Source organism: Styela clava, chromosome 5, assembly GCF_964204865.1.
Source record: "Styela clava chromosome 5, kaStyClav1.hap1.2, whole genome shotgun sequence".
NCBI lineage: Eukaryota > Metazoa > Chordata > Ascidiacea > Stolidobranchia > Styelidae > Styela > Styela clava.
Window position 1 is genome coordinate 17101005 of NC_135254.1, and position 19088 is coordinate 17120092.

At 34.3% G+C, this 19088-nt stretch overlaps 3 protein-coding genes across 3 annotated transcripts in view; 2 read left to right on the top strand and 1 right to left on the bottom strand.

Annotated features, from left to right (window-relative positions):
* The first annotated feature begins 4440 nt into the window (after positions 1-4440).
* LOC144422925 (uncharacterized) lies at positions 4441-8167 on the top strand. The gene is made up of 6 exons (XM_078112949.1): positions 4441-4588; positions 5987-6123; positions 6317-6402; positions 6720-6776; positions 7404-7487; positions 8006-8167. The coding sequence occupies exons 1-6, from the start codon at positions 4586-4588 to the stop codon at positions 8164-8166; spliced, it is 528 nt and encodes a 175-aa protein (XP_077969075.1). The 5' UTR covers positions 4441-4585; the 3' UTR covers position 8167.
* Positions 8168-9595: 1428 nt separating this feature from the next.
* LOC120344789 (uncharacterized) lies at positions 9596-12227 on the top strand. Its single transcript, XM_039414096.2, has 6 exons — positions 9596-9723; positions 10074-10210; positions 10411-10502; positions 10794-10850; positions 11001-11084; positions 11542-12227. Exons 1-6 carry the CDS (start codon positions 9607-9609, stop codon positions 11700-11702), a joined length of 648 nt encoding a protein of 215 aa, XP_039270030.2. The 5' UTR covers positions 9596-9606; the 3' UTR covers positions 11703-12227.
* A 1728-nt stretch (positions 12228-13955) lies between these two features.
* Positions 13956-19088, bottom strand: part of LOC120344979 (pappalysin-1-like) — a 28302-nt gene continuing 23169 nt past the window's right edge. The window contains exons 25-32 of the mRNA XM_039414331.2: positions 18652-18825; positions 18245-18435; positions 17116-17284; positions 16626-16761; positions 15951-16080; positions 15458-15605; positions 14517-14703; positions 13956-14433 (exon numbers count right to left, since the gene is read on the bottom strand). Of these exons, the coding sequence (XP_039270265.2) occupies positions 14240-14433; positions 14517-14703; positions 15458-15605; positions 15951-16080; positions 16626-16761; positions 17116-17284; positions 18245-18435; positions 18652-18825 (1329 nt within the window). The 3' untranslated portion in view covers positions 13956-14239. The remainder of the gene's footprint in view (positions 14434-14516; positions 14704-15457; positions 15606-15950; positions 16081-16625; positions 16762-17115; positions 17285-18244; positions 18436-18651; positions 18826-19088) is intronic.

The window sequence follows — 19088 nt, forward strand, 5'->3', positions numbered from 1 at the left end:
CCGACATGGAATGGCAACCGGACGAGAGGCCGTGGTTTGCTATATGGTTAAGCCGTCTTATCGGCTTTCCTCTCCCCCGGGATAAATATGTAAATCCTATCATATATTTATTTCCTTTCAATAAACAATGTTGTTCTATCTCTCGTAAACAATAAAGTTGCATGGACTCCCATTTTCTTCCTTCGGACTCATCAATGAGGTGATGCAATCATTTCAGTTTTTAAGAAATAATGATACTTGAACGTCTACCATATCAATTCCAACCTCCATTTTTGGGTTTTGTACTTGTTGCAATTAGACTTCGAAATATAGAACGCGCATTTGCTATTTAAACATTTATGCAGGAGGGTTTACTGGGGAATTTACTTAGTATAAGAGTTGAGATTTGTTGCGAAATTTTTCAGGAGTTTTGGTAAATTGGTTTGATTATCTTGTGGTGATTTTTTGAGTTTCCTTTATAAGTTAGAGTCGATTTAATTAAAACTCGTATTCTGATAGATTTGTGTTTGATTGAGTTCCAATTTGGACAATAAATTGTAAAATGCTAAAAAAAACTCTCTCTTTGCGTGTTTACTCCTGGCATCGACATTTGGCAGAAAACAAATAGCCATCATCGTATATGTAACTTGGAAATGAATGATTCTGCAATTCCTCATCCTGTATTTCAATTTTACATCAGCTCATTCTGAATGGCATCGTAAAACGATGTAATTCAGATATGACATCTACGTATATCATCACCTCTGCTTCCACAAGCGTTTTTGCTAGGTGGCTTGAAACCCATCCTATTCCAAGTTTTACTACTTCCGGTGCATACAAATACCACTTGTACTCCGATGACTTTAACGAGGTAAAATATACCGACAATTTCAGTGGATTTGGTTTGAGGTCACACCTACTGAATTATATGGTCTTACAGCGATGTTTTTGATATTCGGCTTGTCCAAACGTTGCAATGCTAAATTCCGCTCCATTCGCTATTCTTTCTCCATAATTCTTCGCTAAATGGTGTATGCCGACAATTCGGTCTTGGCGACTCACTCAGTTTTATTTTATCATTGTGAAGTAGTATATTCCCAGGTGACCTTTACACAACGCTTGAGAAAAAGACATATCTCTCATGAACTCCGTAAAAGACACCTTAGCCTGTAATGAAAGGGATGTCGCGGAGAACCAAAGCTGATTACGGAGTAGCGACACCCAAGATTCCGATATTTGATTAAGATTAATAAGGTCATGACTCATGAGTTTTACTTTTTCGAGTACTGGTATTATTGGTGAGTATGCCTTTGGAAGCAACAACCAAGCAACGCCCACAAGAGATAATGTGAAAACGATCATCAAGCCCGCCAGATGGCTAATTTTATTTATCCTAATTGAACAGAATTACAAAATTTGGAAATGCTGTTTAGAAAGATGGTAATAGCTTTTTTAGTAACTCTGCTATTTCATTTCATACAGTGATGATGTATTAGGGGTTACGCACTGAACATGATGAGAAAAATAATCAAATAGCATTAAAGTGGAAACGTCACATCAGAATGAATATCACCCAGATACTAAATCAGGCGAGGAACGTACCGGTACTGTATGGTGATCACTCATACGATTACATGATACACTAATAGGTAAGGTGAGAAGTGATTCACAGAAAATTTTAAGTGATAGCAACCGACTGCGCCGTTTGAAATCGTGGCCATCACGAATACTGGCCCTCAGACCAGTGTTTTTCTCTTGATTTGTCACCTAGACACAAGCTCTGGTAAGCTTTTCAAAGGCACTGTGCTATAGCCGTCGCTATAGCAAATGTAGTGTAGTTCAACTCCGGTCTTGGGGAATGATGTTGGGGGCTACGACATTTATGTACACCTCCCTGTGTCAAAACTACTTTGTCCTATTCTGGGCGTTGCAGCTCCGATATCGTGTGATGTAATCCGTCTTTCTGCGAGATTTAGTAGAACCAAAGTTTTTTGTTCGCTATTATTGATGCTGTATATCAGTGGTTCCCAAACTTTTTAGAGTTGCGACCCACTATTTATTACCACAGCTTATGGCGACCCATTTAACTTTAATAAATTAATAAAACATTGATGAAGGAAACAAACTGACATAACACGGAACACAGTAATGGCTAATCATCGCAAAACTACCGTGTTGTTTCGAAAATAAGACCTGACCTAATTCGAATTTTTAAAATGATTTTAATTAAACCCTACCAATAAAATAAATTTGAAATGTGTGGGAGAAGAAAGGTTCAATTACCTGAGGTAATGTGAAGATCACATCACTATTTAAGATTGTGTGATATCACAATTATGATATTTGTCACTTGATTTTTGTATAGGGAATAAAAATAAAAATAATGGATGTCGGTTTTTATATAATGTTCATTAGAAAATCTCGTGATTTTCTACAATGTAATTTTATTTTTGATAAAGAACCCAAATTGACCTCTTTCAAAGTAAACTAGAGTTATTCTTCAAAATAAATCTAAATCCTGTTTAAATTTCGGGGAAACACTGTAAGAAGTGCTGTACAGTGTACAAAACTGCTATGCGTAAAAATTGGTCATTCACATGGTCATTCTTTGTGTAGCAAATTTTGTTCCTCTGAGAAGATCGTAAAAAGGAAACTTTCAGAGATTAGAATTTAAATTCAATTTAATTTTTTTTTTTGATTTACGTATTCGAGTCGCCACCGATCCTAATACCCAGTATAATTAATCAAAGCTTTTTACATCTTTTCACGACCCACTAAGATTCCTTTTGCGACCCACCAGTGGCTCGCGACCCATAGACCCACATCTTTTAATTGTACAGTATATATGAAATTATAATGTAAATATATAAAGAATGAGATCTTATGAAAAGCGACGCTATGGATAGTGACGCTATTGTTGACATTTTATTTCCCATGAATTTGCATTTGAATGTGCTTGCATTTCAATACAGTCCGAACTTGTGCCTCTATAGACCTTTCCCCGACCTTTGACCCCCGAATAATTCTTCCTATACTTTACCATTGCAAAATTTTCGTGGCTATTTTAAGAGTGCTTTTGCGAGTTGGCGTCTGTAAAATGGGGTATTTGTTTCAAACCATCATTATGATTCATCGCATACAACAATCTGTTTTTTTGAAGTACCGCTAAAGAATTTTAGCCTAGTCATTCACAGCTATTTCTACACTCATTTTTTATTACTGCAATTAAATCAAAACTCCTAGGAGGACAAAGTGATCATTGAATTATCTGATTTATATTTAAGTTTCCGAAACACGACTGAAAACTAACGAATAGAGTTCAAAAACGCGAAAACGAGGTAATGTTTACGACCACGCTTGAAAATATGTCTGAGTGAGAAAAGTGCCTGAGCGTATGCGAAGAGGGAACATTGTTACGTCACTTTTTGCATCTTGCTGATTGGCCGATGTCACGAAGTAAACAAGGAAGTCGATGCTCGAGGAAAGGTTCATAGACAGCAAGTCCCGACTTTTCAAACGTTGTACTCTATTCTTCCATACGCTTCTGAAAGCATTTTCAAATATATCTGTATACGGATGAATATATATCTATTCTTGTATTCAACCATATCTGGACTATACGGATTGAAAATGGAAATGTGTGCCTTGAATTGGGCTGTAATCTCTTGAATCACCTTGAACTATTTCACTGGTAATTTTCCTTGATCTATGAATTGTTCCAGAACAAATCGATCGTAACCTTAACCGAAAATATATGTCCGTTTCAAAAGTCAGTTTTCAGTAAATACGCGTACCTGCAGTGTCTATGACTTAAATCAGGGTGGAAACCCTTTGTCGCTCGTGGGCTAAAATTAGGGGTTGCAAGTCATTGACGGGCGCACATATCTTTCTAGAAAGTTCTCGAACGGATGATACTTCACATAATAAAAATCAAGCAGTGATACATCTCCCTAATAGAATATAGATTATTTCCTCATTGCATCTCAAAAAATCCATTTGAATATTTTCAGCGCCATTGGACCCTTTGCACTTAGCATCGACTTTTCTTGCCATTCGTCTAATTATAATTAAATTATAGGCTCATTAAACGAGTGATTGTGAATTATATACTTGTTGGGTTGTAATATAATACTTAGTCTAAAGAATACAATTGCCAAATAGGCTGTATCGTTACTATCAATCAGTGAAGCGTCGCGGGCCGGATTATATTACTCCGCGGGCAGGATCCGGCCCGCGGGCCGTACTTTGCTGACCCCTGACCTAAATATTCACGACTGCTTTTAAAACAGTTAAGTAGCGAAGTCTGTCTGGATTCTGCGTCTATGACCTAAATATTCAGGAATGCTTTCAAAACAGTTAGTAGCGAAGTCTGTCTGCATTCTTGTTTACGTTAATATCGACATCTTTGTATCAAGCGCAAAGGGCAACGCTGAAAAATTTTAGTATTTCATTTTCATCTTAGTTGTCGTGTTTTATGTGGATATACAGCAACATGTGAGTAAGAATATTCGTCGTAGTTTGTTTGTTTTGTGAAGTTCTGGCAATTGCAAATTCAGATAGCAACGGATCGTGTGTTCTCCCAGCAGTTGAAGATGTAGACTGGAACATGGTAAGTATATGTTGAATTATATAATATACACTTTTCCAGTTGAAGATAGGACTGGAACTCTTTTTAAAAAGTTTAGAAGTTCTGTTAACCTAGCTGATTATATGTACTTTTTTATCAGCCTTTATGAAATCTGTCACGAATTAGCCCGAACCCCTTGGCGACTAGATGTAAGAAAACAATATATATATACAACCGCAAAGTCGAAAAAAGACCTAAAATCCTGTACATTATATAACTAACTAAGTTGAACTAAAAATTTAAATAACCACATCAAGTTAAGCCAGATCGTTTCGCTGACAATGCTGTAAGTCCAACGGTGGCGAAAACTTGCACCTAATGTCACACGTTTCAATTCAGATATTACAGCACTAGTACAGTAGTAACTGTTAAAATGTTAATGTTACGGACTTAAAGTATCAGCAGGCTTAAATTATATCAGTTAAACTATGAGCTTAAAATTATTCGAAAACAAGAAATTCATCATTGTTTCCATATCAACATATTATACTACTGTCCTCGCCGGCATTAAGATTGGGATTTGTAGGAACAGATGCGTATGCCCGGTAGGGTGAGATTCCGAAACTTTTGTGAATACAAACTATAGATCATCAACTAAGGCTGTACTGTACTTAAGTTCCCCCGAAATAAATTAATGGTATATTAAATATAATTTCCGAACTCGGATCTTTTAAACGTCATCAAACCCCCTCGCGCGTTCATAAAAAAGCATAATAATAAATATATAAATAGAGTGCTGTTTTAGTATTAATATTATATTGTAGCAAATCATAAACACACGGTTGGGCTTTATAATTTCTTAAATATTTGGTCCATTTGCATGATATTCATGAATACAAGAGAGCTGTGCTCAAATATATGGACACGTCACAAGGTGTCGCTATTTTTTATTCTGACACATAAAAAACGAATCTCTTGAAGTCCACAAAAATTTTTGAAATAAGTAAAAGTAATAGCCTTCTGGCAAAAAAATCAATTTTTAACCACTGAAAATTTCAAAGCAATTGGTCCAGTATTCGAAGAGAAAAGCGATTTCATCATGACGAAAGAGAAGAATATTACTAATACTAACAAGTGCAACAACATAATATTGAAACGATCGTTATGTACACTGGCGTGTCCAACAAGGCGTTGCATGAGTCAAAACAATATCATTTCTAACGCATTGATGAATGGGTGGCAACAAAACCACAAATTCTAATTTATTTTTCAATTGTGGCAGGAATGCTTATTTAAATCTAAGAACAGTTACATCAAAGTATATTGTTATCAATCAGTTTTGCGAATATCATTTTGAAATTCGCTTATAATTTAAAAATGTATTACACAATGTGTTACCGCTATTAGACCGGCTCTTCTATTTTTAAACTTTGTTCACAGATTCAGGATACGTGGTATGCAATGATGAACTCGCACGATGCCTATGGTGATCATTTCACATGTTTTACTATGAGGAATCTGAAATCTACACCAGAAGGTGGTTATGCAGAAGATGTGACTTATAGTGTCGAGTCCAAGTGAGCACTCATAAGTAGACTTGATATATAATGCAGTTAATTAATATCGGACCGAAAAAACTACTTTAAATCTAGGATTGATTCCATGCGTTAAAAGGTGTAACCTATGGGCGAACTCGGTCGACTAACATTCTAACGTAGGGAATGATATGAAATCTTTCAAGAATAATGAATCTCATTTATTTATTGGAAGGTTCCCTTTGTCTTATACACCGCACATCATACCTGCGCATTGGATTGAAAGAGGAAACTCAAGGTTTACGTTTGACTCGCGTTATAGTAAGTTAGGTATTGTTATTATAATGTCAGGATCTCACGTTAAATCACTTATTTTGACGACATAAGAAGGATAAAAAATATTTATAAAAAAGCAGCATGCTTTAAAGAATTTAAGTAAAAATAGATCAAACGCAGGTAAAAGTGGGCTCAGCCTTTGGTAAATTGGATGAGATATTTTACTAAACAGCATTTTAAAACATATTTGGTATTTTCTTATTGTTTTCAACAACTCATTAGTATTGGAAAATGTACAAAAAATAGAAATATTTTTATTTTTTTATTTGTGATATTCATTTTTTATCCGCATTTGAATTAAGAGTTTTTGTGGATTGATGAAGCTGTAAAAGGTGAAGCAAAAGAAAAAGCAATGGAGGGTGATTCTTTATTTCTGATTATATCCAATAGGACATAATTATTGCAGTGACTACACAATATTGAAATCGAAAATGAATATTCAATTCAAATTTAATGATCGAATATCGTTTTTCGTGTTTATAAGAATACCGAATATGACGCACATATCCTGGAAAATTTAACGAATATTTCTATTTTTATCGTTTCGTATCGCGGGCACGTACGTTGCTATAGAAATTCAGTGAATTGGCGATGATACAGTGAGAAAAAACAAAATAGAAAAATTTGAATTTCATGTGTGCGTGCGCTCATTTCCGTACATTACGTTCTATCTCAGCTGTCCACTTTTGCATCTTCTCTGACCACCGTCCTGCCACTCTCCGCGGTCTTCGTTTAGCCTAGTCGGCAAACGCCAAAAGTAATATTCGGTATTTTCTGTACTTTCTTCTTTCCATTTGTGCCTTTTCTATTTAATATGCCGAAATCCTATTCTAACGTGTATTTGTTACGTGTTTTATTAATTATTATAATTTATACATATTATGCTCTAGTTTTATGGGGGCCGCACATTTTTTTAGCAAGTGACCCGCGGGCCGCAGTTTGCACACCCCTGCCTTAAAAGGTAATTATTTTTTAATTCATTTCAGAAATTGACGAATTTTTCACCAACCCATTAACATATGTAACGGATTATGAACACTATGTCATCTATATGCAATGCGATAGTTCAGGTAATCTTTTATTAATAACATAGTCAGCCCAAAAAACTGAACCCATAAATTTCCTTATTATTTCTAAGAAACTGAAGGTAATTTAATTAACTTATATTTGTTTGTTTATAATTGTACTCAAAGGTTTTAGTAATCTAGGGCGTTTTGCACAAAACTTATGTTGGCCCTTAGAGTCTAGAGACGGTGTTCCAATTGATCTCGATTCTGTTTTGCGTCATCTTCTATTTAGTAATAGACTCTTTTTAACTATCCGCCATCAAATTAATTGGATAAATATATCATCTATGGTTAAGATTATTTGCTTCTTGTACTTTTAAACCCCTTCGAAATTTTCTAATTTAAAAAAAATGTGAAAGCCATTTCTTTTCATGAAGCGCTATATACTGTTTCAAAATGGTATGTTTCAAAATAAATTTTTAGCATATGTTTATAAACCTTACAAAAATATTTTATCAGGATATTTCTTCAACATGTATAATATCTACAGACGTTAGCATTTTTTATTGCTTTTTTTTCAGATTCTCGAAATGTCTGGGTCTTCATGCGAAACAACCGTCCATCTGCTGCTGAAATTTTACAAATCCATAACAGACTAATTGAAATGGGGAATGGCTGGGATAAAGTCAAGATATATTTGACAGGCTGCAGGAAATTACCAAATGCTCAAAACTATATTTAGAGATTAACATATGGGCCTACTGGTCCAGATAATTTACCTTTTATTATGTAATCGGGTTATGATATTTGAATAGAAAAATATATATTGAGAAATGTATTGATAATATCCTACCCTAGTTGTATACTTATCTTCAATAAATAATAAAAAACATTGAATTTTTTGCATTTACTTTTTTTTCGAGAATTTCATAACCTTATAAATGATAAAACCTCTTATAAAAGTATTCTAATTACACGGATACGAAGGATACAAACCCACTGCGCTATCTTAGGCGCTTAGGAAACACTATTTTAAGCATTCTTTTGTTTCCAGCTCCATACATCTGATAATAATACTTCACATATACAGGTTTCTTACAAACCCTTTCCGAAAATTGCCGATCAAAGGCACACTCTCATCAATTGTTATTTTAAACACTTCAAAATCTTTGCGCAGCATTTTTTCGAATCACAATAGAGCACGTTTATCAATTTGAATAGCTAAATTATTCTAAATTATCATTGGTAAAATATGAGAGCAATGCTCAAATATAGGGGCACGAAGTGTCATCAAACCTTTACATTAGCTTTAATTTAGTCTGACCACGAGATCGCTGAAATACGATCACGGAACCACGGTGCGGTGCGATTTTCTTTTTCATTTTGATTTAAAAGTGTAATTGAGCCAAAATTTTAGCTGTGCAAAATATGCAACTTGATTCCCCCTGTTATTTTGAACTTTTGTGAAATTGTTTGTTTCGTTGTTTCCCGCTAATATTGTTAGCGAACGTATCACATGTAAAATCAATTCTAATTGGTCCTGTTCGGACGTTCACGTGACTGTAATATTGAACAACGTCTTTTTGAAGACGTTATCTACAGAAAAGCATTCTTGGGCGAAAAAGTAAATTTTCAAGACTATTTCATTATTCTTTATTCCTTGCTGTACATAAAAAATCTAAATTCGGATCATTTGCATCGTTTGGGTATATTCCTTTCTATTTTTCGAACTGAACCCGATATTTAGACAGAGAATATGCGCATGACCTCTCGATGACAATATGGTCAATAGAGACAGCAGGGATGGCTTTAAATGTAGGCATATGTAGTAAAATCGGAAACTGTAAAGTTACAGGATCACAGCTAAGGAGTCGTGTCTTTGGAGGCGTCCCGCTTTGATGTCAAAAAAATAGGGTAACCCTATCTTTAATGAATTGTTCCAGAACAAACCCTAACCGAAAATATAGGTTTGATTTAAAATTCAGATTTTTCAGTATATACGCGCAACTGTAGTGTCTGCGACCTGAACTTAAATCTTCAGGATATAGGTAGCGAAGTCTGTCTGCATTCTTGTTTACATTTATATCGACATTTTTGTATCAATCGCAAAAGGGAACGCTGAAAAATACAAGTATTTCATTTTGCGTCTTAGTTGTCGTGTTGTATGGGAACATACAGCAACATGTGGGTAAGAATATTGGTCGTAGTTTGTTTGTTTTGTGAAGCGTTGGCAACTGCAAATCCAGATAGCAACGGACCGTGTGTTCTACCAGAAGTTGAAGATGTAGACTGGAATATGGTAAATATATGTTGAATTATATATTATACACCTTTCCAGTTGAAGAGAAGACTAGATCTCTTTTTAAGAAGTTCAGAGAAGTTCCGTCAAACCTCGTGATAGTATATATTTACGGTCAAACTAGTCGATTATATGTAGCTTTATTAGCCTCTATGGCAGGGGACGGGAACCCATCGCTTTCGAGCCATATATGGCTCTTTTGGTTAAGCTTAAGGCATATGGCTCCCAGGAAAATATGATATTCCAAGATTATGCTTACTATTGTTACCATTTTTGTTACCCGGATGGGTAACATGAACCAGCGGTAATGTTACTAGACAAACTGTATTATTTTCGAATTTCATTTACAGTTACCAGGTACGTGGTATCAAATAATGAATTCGCACGATGCCTACGATGATCACGTCAACTGTTTTACTATGCGAAATTTGAAATCAACACCAGAAGGTGGTTATATGGAAGATGTGATCTATAGTGTCGAGTCCAAGTGAGTACTCATAAGTAGACTTTATATATAATGCAGTTAATGAATATCGGTTCACGAAAACTACTTAAAACTGTTGAAAAGGTGTAACCTACGAGAAAATTAAGTCGACTGACATTCTAATATAATAAATTAAAAGCAAGTAATAAGCTGCAAGATTGGAATATAAAATATTTTAGAAATAAATAATGTCATTTATTTAGTGAAAGCTTCCCTTTGTCGTATACACCGCACATTATGCCTGCGCATTGGATTGACAGAGGAAACTCGAGGTTTACGTTTGACTCACGTTATAGTAAGTTCAATACCGTTATTATTATGTCAGTGTATCGTGTTAAACACTCATTTTGACATAAAAAAAATAATGGAGAAAGGATTTAAGTAAAAATAGATGGAAAGAAAGTACACAATGCATGTGTTTAGACTTGAATAAATTAAATGAGATATTACTAAATAGCATTTTAAAACCTATTGGTATTCCTACCTGGTATTCCCTTACTTAGGCTTGGATAACGTACACTAATAGAGACTTTGAATAGCAATTTTCTTATTTGTGATATTCATTTTTATCCGCATTTGAATTAAGAATTTTTGGGGATTGATGAAGCTGTAGAAGGTGGAGCAAAAGGAAATGCGATGAAGGGTGATTCTTTCTTTCTGATTTTACTCAATAGGAAATTATTAGTGCTAGTGCAGTGACTACACACTGCTGAAATGGAAATTTTTGTCATTTTCTTTTGTTAGAATGAAGCATTATACCTTAAAACGTAACTATTTTTTAAATTCATTTCAGAACTTGACGGATTTTTCACCAATCCTATAACATATGTAACGGATTATGAAAATTATGTGATCTTTATGCAGTGTGATAGTACAGGTAATCTTATATTAATATACATAATTAGCCAAAAAAAACTGAACCCATAAATTACCTCATTACTTCTACGAAAATGAAGGTAATTTATTTAACTTCTATTTGTTTGTTTATGATTGTACTCAACGTTTTCAGTAATCTAAAGCGATTTATACAAAAGTTATGTTTTCTCTGTAGACAATGTTTCAAATGATCTCGATCTCACCCTGTATTTAGTAATAAACTCTTTTTAATTATCTGCCATCAAATTAATTGCAAAATTAAATTGCCTATGTTCAAGGGTATTTTCTATGCTATTTCAATAAAATTGACGTGAAAGCCATTTTTCTTTATTAAGCCGACATCATTTCCCGAATAGCATGTTCCAAATAAAATAAAATTTATAAACTTTCGCAAGGATATCTCTACACATGTCTGTAACTTCCTCGGACAGTACAATTTTTGTTGCTATTCTGTTCAGATTATCGGAATGTCTGGGTTTCCATGCGAAACAACCGTCCATCTGCTGCCGACATTTTACGAATCCATAACAGACTAATTGGAATGGGAGATGGCTGGGATGAAGTCGAGATATATTTGACAGGCTGCACCAAATTACCAAAAGCTCAAAACTATATTTAGAGATTAGCATATAAGCCTACTATTCCATATACCATAACTTACATTTTATTATGTAATCGGGTTATGATATCGAATACAGGAGAGTATATTGGGAAACTCATTGATAATATCCTTTTGGTTTCCAGCTTCAAACATCTAATAATAATACTTCAAATATACAGGTTCCTACGGACGAAAGTTGCCACCAAGACGCAGATTCCCATCAAATGTTATTTGAACACTATAAAATCTTTGCGCGCGATATCTTCGAATCGTAATACACATTTATCAATTTGAATAGCCAAGACAAAATGACAAAGGCTGGTGTTCTCATGTAAAATCTAAGAGAATAGTATTGATCTCCGACTAAACTAGGATACTAAAAGAAAGACAAGAAAACCGATTTATTTAATTTGAAATTATATATGAATATAAATATGCGGTAATAATGATAAAAGTAATATAAATTGAAATAAAGAAAAAAAAATTAACAAATAATATGAGTTGCTCAATTGTAGGAACGTCTGAAATTAGCATGGTTTAGATATGAAACTATGCTGAAAGTAGATCTCTTGACCGGGCTAATCATCATAACGATATTGTTACGATTTGTTCATAAATTTCTTCTAATGATATCTTGTGCCTTCATATGCGCGATTCGCCTCTGAGTAAGTGTTAGCAACTTCACTTTATGTGAAAATGTTCAAAAAATACACATGATATTTTACTACTTCAAAGATGGTGGGACAAGTTTTGTTGAAATTTAGGACGCTGCAAAACTGTTTGAGAAACAATACAGAGTAATTTGATGTGCTATTTATATTTAAGAAAGAGCCAAGAGTTAGCGTGACCATGATATACTTGAAATAATAGAGTAAAATATTATTATTTCGTTTGATTCTCACGTTTTGTGCTAATAACAAGACAAAACATAACAGAAAAGAATTTTAAATCCCTAATTTCTGAGAAGCAGAAAAAAACGAAACGCACTTAATTTACTATCGAAATGCACAAAACAAATTGTAATTCCCACCAATGACATCCAGTGCCTACATTTCAAGCTAATATATATTATTTTTTTATTTATAATTACCCTCCGTAAACATTTGAATATTTGATATCGTCTTTTATTGATATACCATTTAAAATACAACTTTCTACTACTTTCTACATCTAATTTTATAATTTAAAATTCCCAATAGATTGGAAAAAATTGGAGCCAATGATAACTTATATTTTAACAAATAAAGAGAAATGTTTCTGTGACAAATCCGATCAGTTCCGAAAATAACAATATCTAAAAGTTTATGATCAAATGGATGAAACAATTTTTCTTCTCATTTTCACATTCGCTTACCGTCCGTTATGTGTTTCTCATACCGTTTGTTTGTGATCATACGATACTTTGCATTTGACTTTACCCATATATATATAGCTTATAATCAAACTAACTTTTGGTTTACGGGTTGTAAACAAAAAAAAACACATTTGAGTATTCAAACCTATCATTGTCATTCACGTATACTTTTATGGAGTTTTAATCAAGATAAAATGATTCAAGGTGAAATCAGGTGGTACAAAAATGTTGTGTATTGAACTGCTGGTACATATGTGGCCTGTCACAAGGATGCTTCAAGGAGATAGTAATAAGTGAAATAAAATTTATCTTTTTATTTGTGTGTTTCGTGGAAAAAGATTATGGTATTCTCAGTTAATATAAAAACGCGAGATAACAATATAAAATGGACAGACCCACTATATTCGACATATTGTGTTTCTCATACCAAATATGTCAAAGTTATTCCGGCATGATTTTTAATCATTATATTATACAGTATAATTGACTTTGAATAGCGGATTTGAATTAGCGTTTATTTGGTTTTGAACAGGTCAGTACTGTAGGAACATAATCAAATGAATTTTACTTTTTTAAATAGACAGTTTTAAATAATAAAAGTCACAGTATTTAAAAAACTACTCATATAGGTGTATTTTTTTTTGAATTAGAACAAAATGTAAACTAAACAATGTCTTGAGTTTTCCATTTATCTAACAGTGATTAGTTTTAAACTTATTAATGTTAAGGATAATTGAAGAAAACATATATTATATGAAAATGCAACAAATGATAATTTTTTCATATTCAAATTTTAAAATCGATCTCAAATGCACTTTCCATGAGTCTTGACATTTTCTTCTTTTTGCCGATAAGTTTAGTCTAAAAATATGATTGCGTTCATAATAGTGATATGTTGATATAGAAACCTGGTCGTGTGTATTATATGATTTATATAATATAATATATAGACACAGAAATATCTAAAAATGTTATAAAACATCAATCGCATTGTTCTCTCAAATGGCAAGCATTACTGTGGCAAGCAATAATAGTACAAAGCGCAAATCAGTTATGGCTTCACGACACACTCAGCTTGAAGAATAAATTTGAAGGCTATATAAAAATCGCATTGCTTCTTGAAGTATCACACTGCGCATATGACTCGACTGCGCGATCAAAGTGAATCCCGGCGCTGCCTGCAGGAAATATTTATATCTTTTCAACCTCTGATACGCTTCCCCCTTGACCTTTTTCGTTCCCGACGCAGTTTTCGCGAAGCTGCATTCATTCTTTTTGATTTATTTCTGTATTTTCTTCTGGCTGACCTTCCATCGAAATAAGGACTAGACTCAAGTTTCTCACGCCTTCTGTTTTTTCTCTTTCTCCGAGCCATGTCAAAGCTACCAACTCTACCTGCAGAGAAAAGAAATTTAATTGCTTGAAAAGGAGAAAAACAGAATCTATTTCAAATTGCATAGATAAACTTTACATCGTACCTGATACACTGCTTCTGCCTTTGCTCCCTCTTGCTTTGATTTTAATATTTACACTATCAGAAGCGCGGAATTGTTCAACTTGATTTCTCATGTCAAGTTCTGTTTGCTTTCCTGCTAGGTTTGCAATTACTGGATTATTCTCTTCGGCGTTTGGATCTTTGCAGTCGCATTCGTGTGCACATGTTGACTATAAACAAATGTATTTTTGGTATTGTCATGGCAAGAGGGCGATGTACAGATTTAAAATCACGAAGATGTACATTGACCAATGACCACTACTCAACAGGTCCCTTTATTGGAGTTCGGTCACCAGATTCAAGTGGTTGTAATTCGAGGTAAACAACGGAGCTTGGAGGGGCGAGGGGTAGTATGAACAAGTTTATAACAAAGTAATAACATTATGAGAAACAGTTATTGAACATTTGAATTGGCGAATAAAAATAAAGTTGATTTTGGTATCAACATGAGGAATAGCTAGAAATTTATCTACTGCCCGCATAAACCAATTATTATCACCATCGTTCAGAAAAGGCGTACATGGCCAATGACTTTCCCATTACTTTAAATGTCATTATAAAGTTAGGCTTTCATATTGCGTGGCCTGTTTTTTTTAATTATAAAGTGAGGTTTTCGCAAATCTATACTATTGTTTCTCTTATTGACGTTCTCCGCACATATGATTACAAGTTACATAAAACACCAATTATACCTTGCCAGATTTTAAAAAATAAGGAGCAAATCAGATCATCATCAAGAATTAATACAAGATCATTGGCTTACCGAAGCTTACAAATATACTTGCTATTTCGCGGGAAAAGGTTATCCTATTTTTATTTACCACATCAAATAGAAAGGAAGACAACACGAACGGACAGTTGATATACAATATCCTAATACTCCCAATACAGCCGAACTAATAAATTTTATTCTTGAGAATTTACCCGTTTTCCTTTTGCTGTACTGGCACAGCAATCACCACCATCCCATCTACAATATTCTCTGTTGTTATTCTTGTCACACCATCTATCGCCAATAAATTGGGCGTCACATTCATCGACACAGTAAAGTTGATCTGGTTTTGGGAACCAGCTGAAACAAGTTTGCATGTATCAGAAATACAAGAACTCACTTATTAGTAAGCAGGTGCAATGATAAAAGTATGTAGTGAGTTGGAATTGCCCTCAGCAACAACGGAAAATCATTTTTTAGGTCGTTTTGAGTCTAAAATATTTCGTTTTCACTACAAAACTATCATCTAAGTTAAAATTTCTAAGGCAAATGTGACTCAATTTTGGATGCCCACCACTTCACACAGCTTTGTTCAAAGCAAAAATGTTGACACGCCTCTTAAACCGTATAAGTGATTTTTACATGCCATACATAGAAGTACAATAGGTAAACTTTTAAAATTGATAAAATACCACAAATATATACCTATCTCCAAGACACACCAATAATTTGCTTTTTCTGTTGGGTTCTGGTAATACTGATTTATCGTTCATAGCAACAATATCAAAAGCTGGAAGACCGTCCTTCAAAACGCATCTTGCTCGACATGTCTGACCTAAAAAGGTATTAATTATTGAAAGTGGACTTTCAACAAGTCTGATCTAAATAGGTATTATATGTTGAAAATTGACTTTCACCAGTATCTATTAAGTTGCAAATACAATGTTTCTGTCAGGCATGTTATACTTCGGGGGGGTTTTCTTCTATGCGGCTGTTCATTCAACTAGCCTCAGTTGCCCAAAAATTATATTTAACATATATATATATATATATGTAATTTGACTGCCCATTCATTTACTCCCATACCAATAGTAGAGCATTGGATTATAGAGCATTAGGTATTATGAAAATGCTTTCAAATGAAACAAATTTTGAAAATTACTAGTTGTAGACAAATTAAGTACTTTACTAAATATAATTGGATATCAAATCTATATTCTGCAAATTGAAGCCAGTAGGTTTAGCGGTTGTTACGTACTTCATGAAGAAAAATGGTGCATGGATTGAAATAACATAAGTATTTGATGTTTTTCGAGATATAAACTACTAAAAAAAGATGAAAGATGATTCTTTAAACCTAATTATTGCTGTCCTACATACCCGTATTGTATCCGTCACATGCGATCTCAATACCAGGAGGAGCGAGTGGAAATTGACATGTTGTATTAATATTAGCACACATTGGAAAACTTGCATTCCATTTGCCATTACTGTCACAACGTATTGATGCCATAGTCTGAACAAAAATGGACTTGAGAAGGAAAAATAATAAATGAATAATAGAAAGGCGGGGAACGCATCTATATAAAGTCCATATAAAAATATGTATGATTTGGGACAATCTCAATGTCATAATTGAATTTTAGGTGTCAACGAATGGGATTGTTGCCCAAATGGGACTACTCAGTGTTAAATTTTTAATCAATATTACAAAATAGTTGGGTCGTATTTTCCATAATTTGAAATTGCTGGTTTTCAATTATGATTTTAATCAATTTTTTCCATAAACATCGCTGAATATTTATTTAAATTCAAATAAATAGGTATTATCTGAGCCTAAAAGTTATGAAAACAAACATAGGTCATTTACCTCTGACTCCGAAGGGTTACATGACATAGTACATTCACTTCCATACACAAATCCTCGCGTGCATTTGTAAAGTCCTTTATATATTTGGGGAACTGGTGGACAAAGTGCAGGCTGACATCCTGGACCTTCCCATACACCATTTGAACCACAAGTAAGTCGAAAAGTTCTCCTGGAAATTGGCAAGTAAATTGATAAAATAATATAGGGTGTTTACATCTTTATTGACGAGTCCATCAACAAATAGATACAGATATCTAGAGAGACATTTCAATATTTTGTAAAATCGGAAATTTAAACAGCTCCGAAGTTACTTCTCCAAGAATCATTACTTAATAAGCTAACATTAACATTTAGTTTTTACAGATATCCGCTTTCCATAGTCGGTACGGTAAGCTATCAATCTCGATGCGATTTTATTTTTTTTATGGGGAGGGGGGGGGGGGGGGGCAGTTGCACAGTACCCTTGGGACCAGTGTTCCCTCTAAGGTGTGCGCGTGTGCGCGCGCACACAGCTTTCAGAGGCTGCGCACACCAGAGATTTACTGCGCACAGACGTATTTCGATGTAATGTAACAATGTGCTCGGTTGGCAGGTTGAGAGAGTTTATTGTTGGCCCACTTATTACCCGGTTAGAACGCCAAAATTTCTTCATTGGTCTTTGCACAAATATTAGTCATTTCCAAAAAAGTGCGCACACACCAAAATTTCTGCGCACACATACTACAAAAAATTAGAGGGAACATTGCTTGGGACCATCGGTATTCATACATTCCGCCCCCATGCATAGTATATATATTTCAGGCACCGGATCGTGATTTAAGGAATCGCGTCCAAGAAATGACAACAGCCATTATTTTACAAGAGTGTAGTCCTGAGGTGGGCAAATTAGGGCCAGTGGGCCAAATCTGGCCCATTGGGTACTTCAATCTGGCCCGTCTGATGCTGCCACAACCAAACTGAAACCAAATGTTGATGTATTAGCGAAAAATAGTTCTATTAATTTGTTAAGATTGCGATTAAATTATATTGTTTTCCACTTTTGCTTTTGTAAAACTGTAAATATTGTTCATAAAATGTAACTTTTCCGTCACACTTCCAAAACCTTGCCCACCCCTGGTGTAGTACTTACCTCAACAACGGTTGTTGTGTGACATGGTAACCGTTTTTGCATCGATATTTGCATGTTTCTCCAGGCCTTGATGCTCGTTTTGACAATGTATCACAACCAGCAGTTGCAAATCCTATGTTAGGTGGAGCCCCGCACATAGGTTCACAATATGCTGATGGTGTCGACCACGTACCATCATTTTGACATTGGAACTGAAATATCATCAAAAGAATCTTTCAAGCAATAATTTCACATGTTTGCCCATTTCTTTCATATTTATCTGCCTAAACCAGAATCCAAAAAATTTATTTACAAAATATGCATAATGTTTGCCCAGACTGACAACTCTTTTCTCAGAGATTTTAAATATGCAAAAATAAAGTAATTTGAGACTTGGTTACACATACATACACTCCAGAAAGCCTTACCTTGTTATCAGATCCAAACAACCGTGCTTGTCTCCAACAGGTGAAATTGCAAATCGCGTTCAATTTATGTCCATTTTGACATGAAAACGATGCAAATTGGACATGCGAAGGCGGTCCACATGATATCGGTATACATTTGACACTTGAGTCCCATGCTCCATTTCGACATCTTACCTGTTGATTATGTTAGTCAACTTTTCAAAATTTTATTAGTTAAAGCCTACTTCATGTCACAAAATTTGTTATTTTATGACCTCGTACAAGGTATGCTAAAAACTGGTGATTTCACTAAATAAATTGCAATTACCAAAATTATGTTAGAGTAACACGTCATCAAGAAGACTAAATTCAAATCACGACCTTTTTAATTCATCCATGACATAAATTTTTAAATCAAATAATTGCTTTGAGACAAAAAAGAAGGTACATAGCGCAAT

What these genes read in the sequence shown, in the direction of transcription:
- LOC144422925 (XM_078112949.1), top strand. An exon ending in AAAAGAAAAAGCAATGGAGG is followed by an intron (nt 6,777 to 7,403) that starts GTGATTCTTTAT and finishes AATTCATTTCAG; the next exon opens with AAATTGACGAATTTTTCACC. An exon ending in TATGCAATGCGATAGTTCAG is followed by an intron (nt 7,488 to 8,005) that starts GTAATCTTTTAT and finishes CTTTTTTTTCAG; the next exon opens with ATTCTCGAAATGTCTGGGTC.
- LOC120344789 (XM_039414096.2), top strand. Translation starts at nt 9,607, where the DNA reads ATGTGGGTAAGAATATTGGTCGTAGTTTGTTTGTTTTGTGAAGCGTTG. An exon ending in AAGATGTAGACTGGAATATG is followed by an intron (nt 9,724 to 10,073) that starts GTAAATATATGT and finishes TTTCATTTACAG; the next exon opens with TTACCAGGTACGTGGTATCA. An exon ending in TACGTTTGACTCACGTTATA is followed by an intron (nt 10,503 to 10,793) that starts GTAAGTTCAATA and finishes ATTTGAATTAAG; the next exon opens with AATTTTTGGGGATTGATGAA.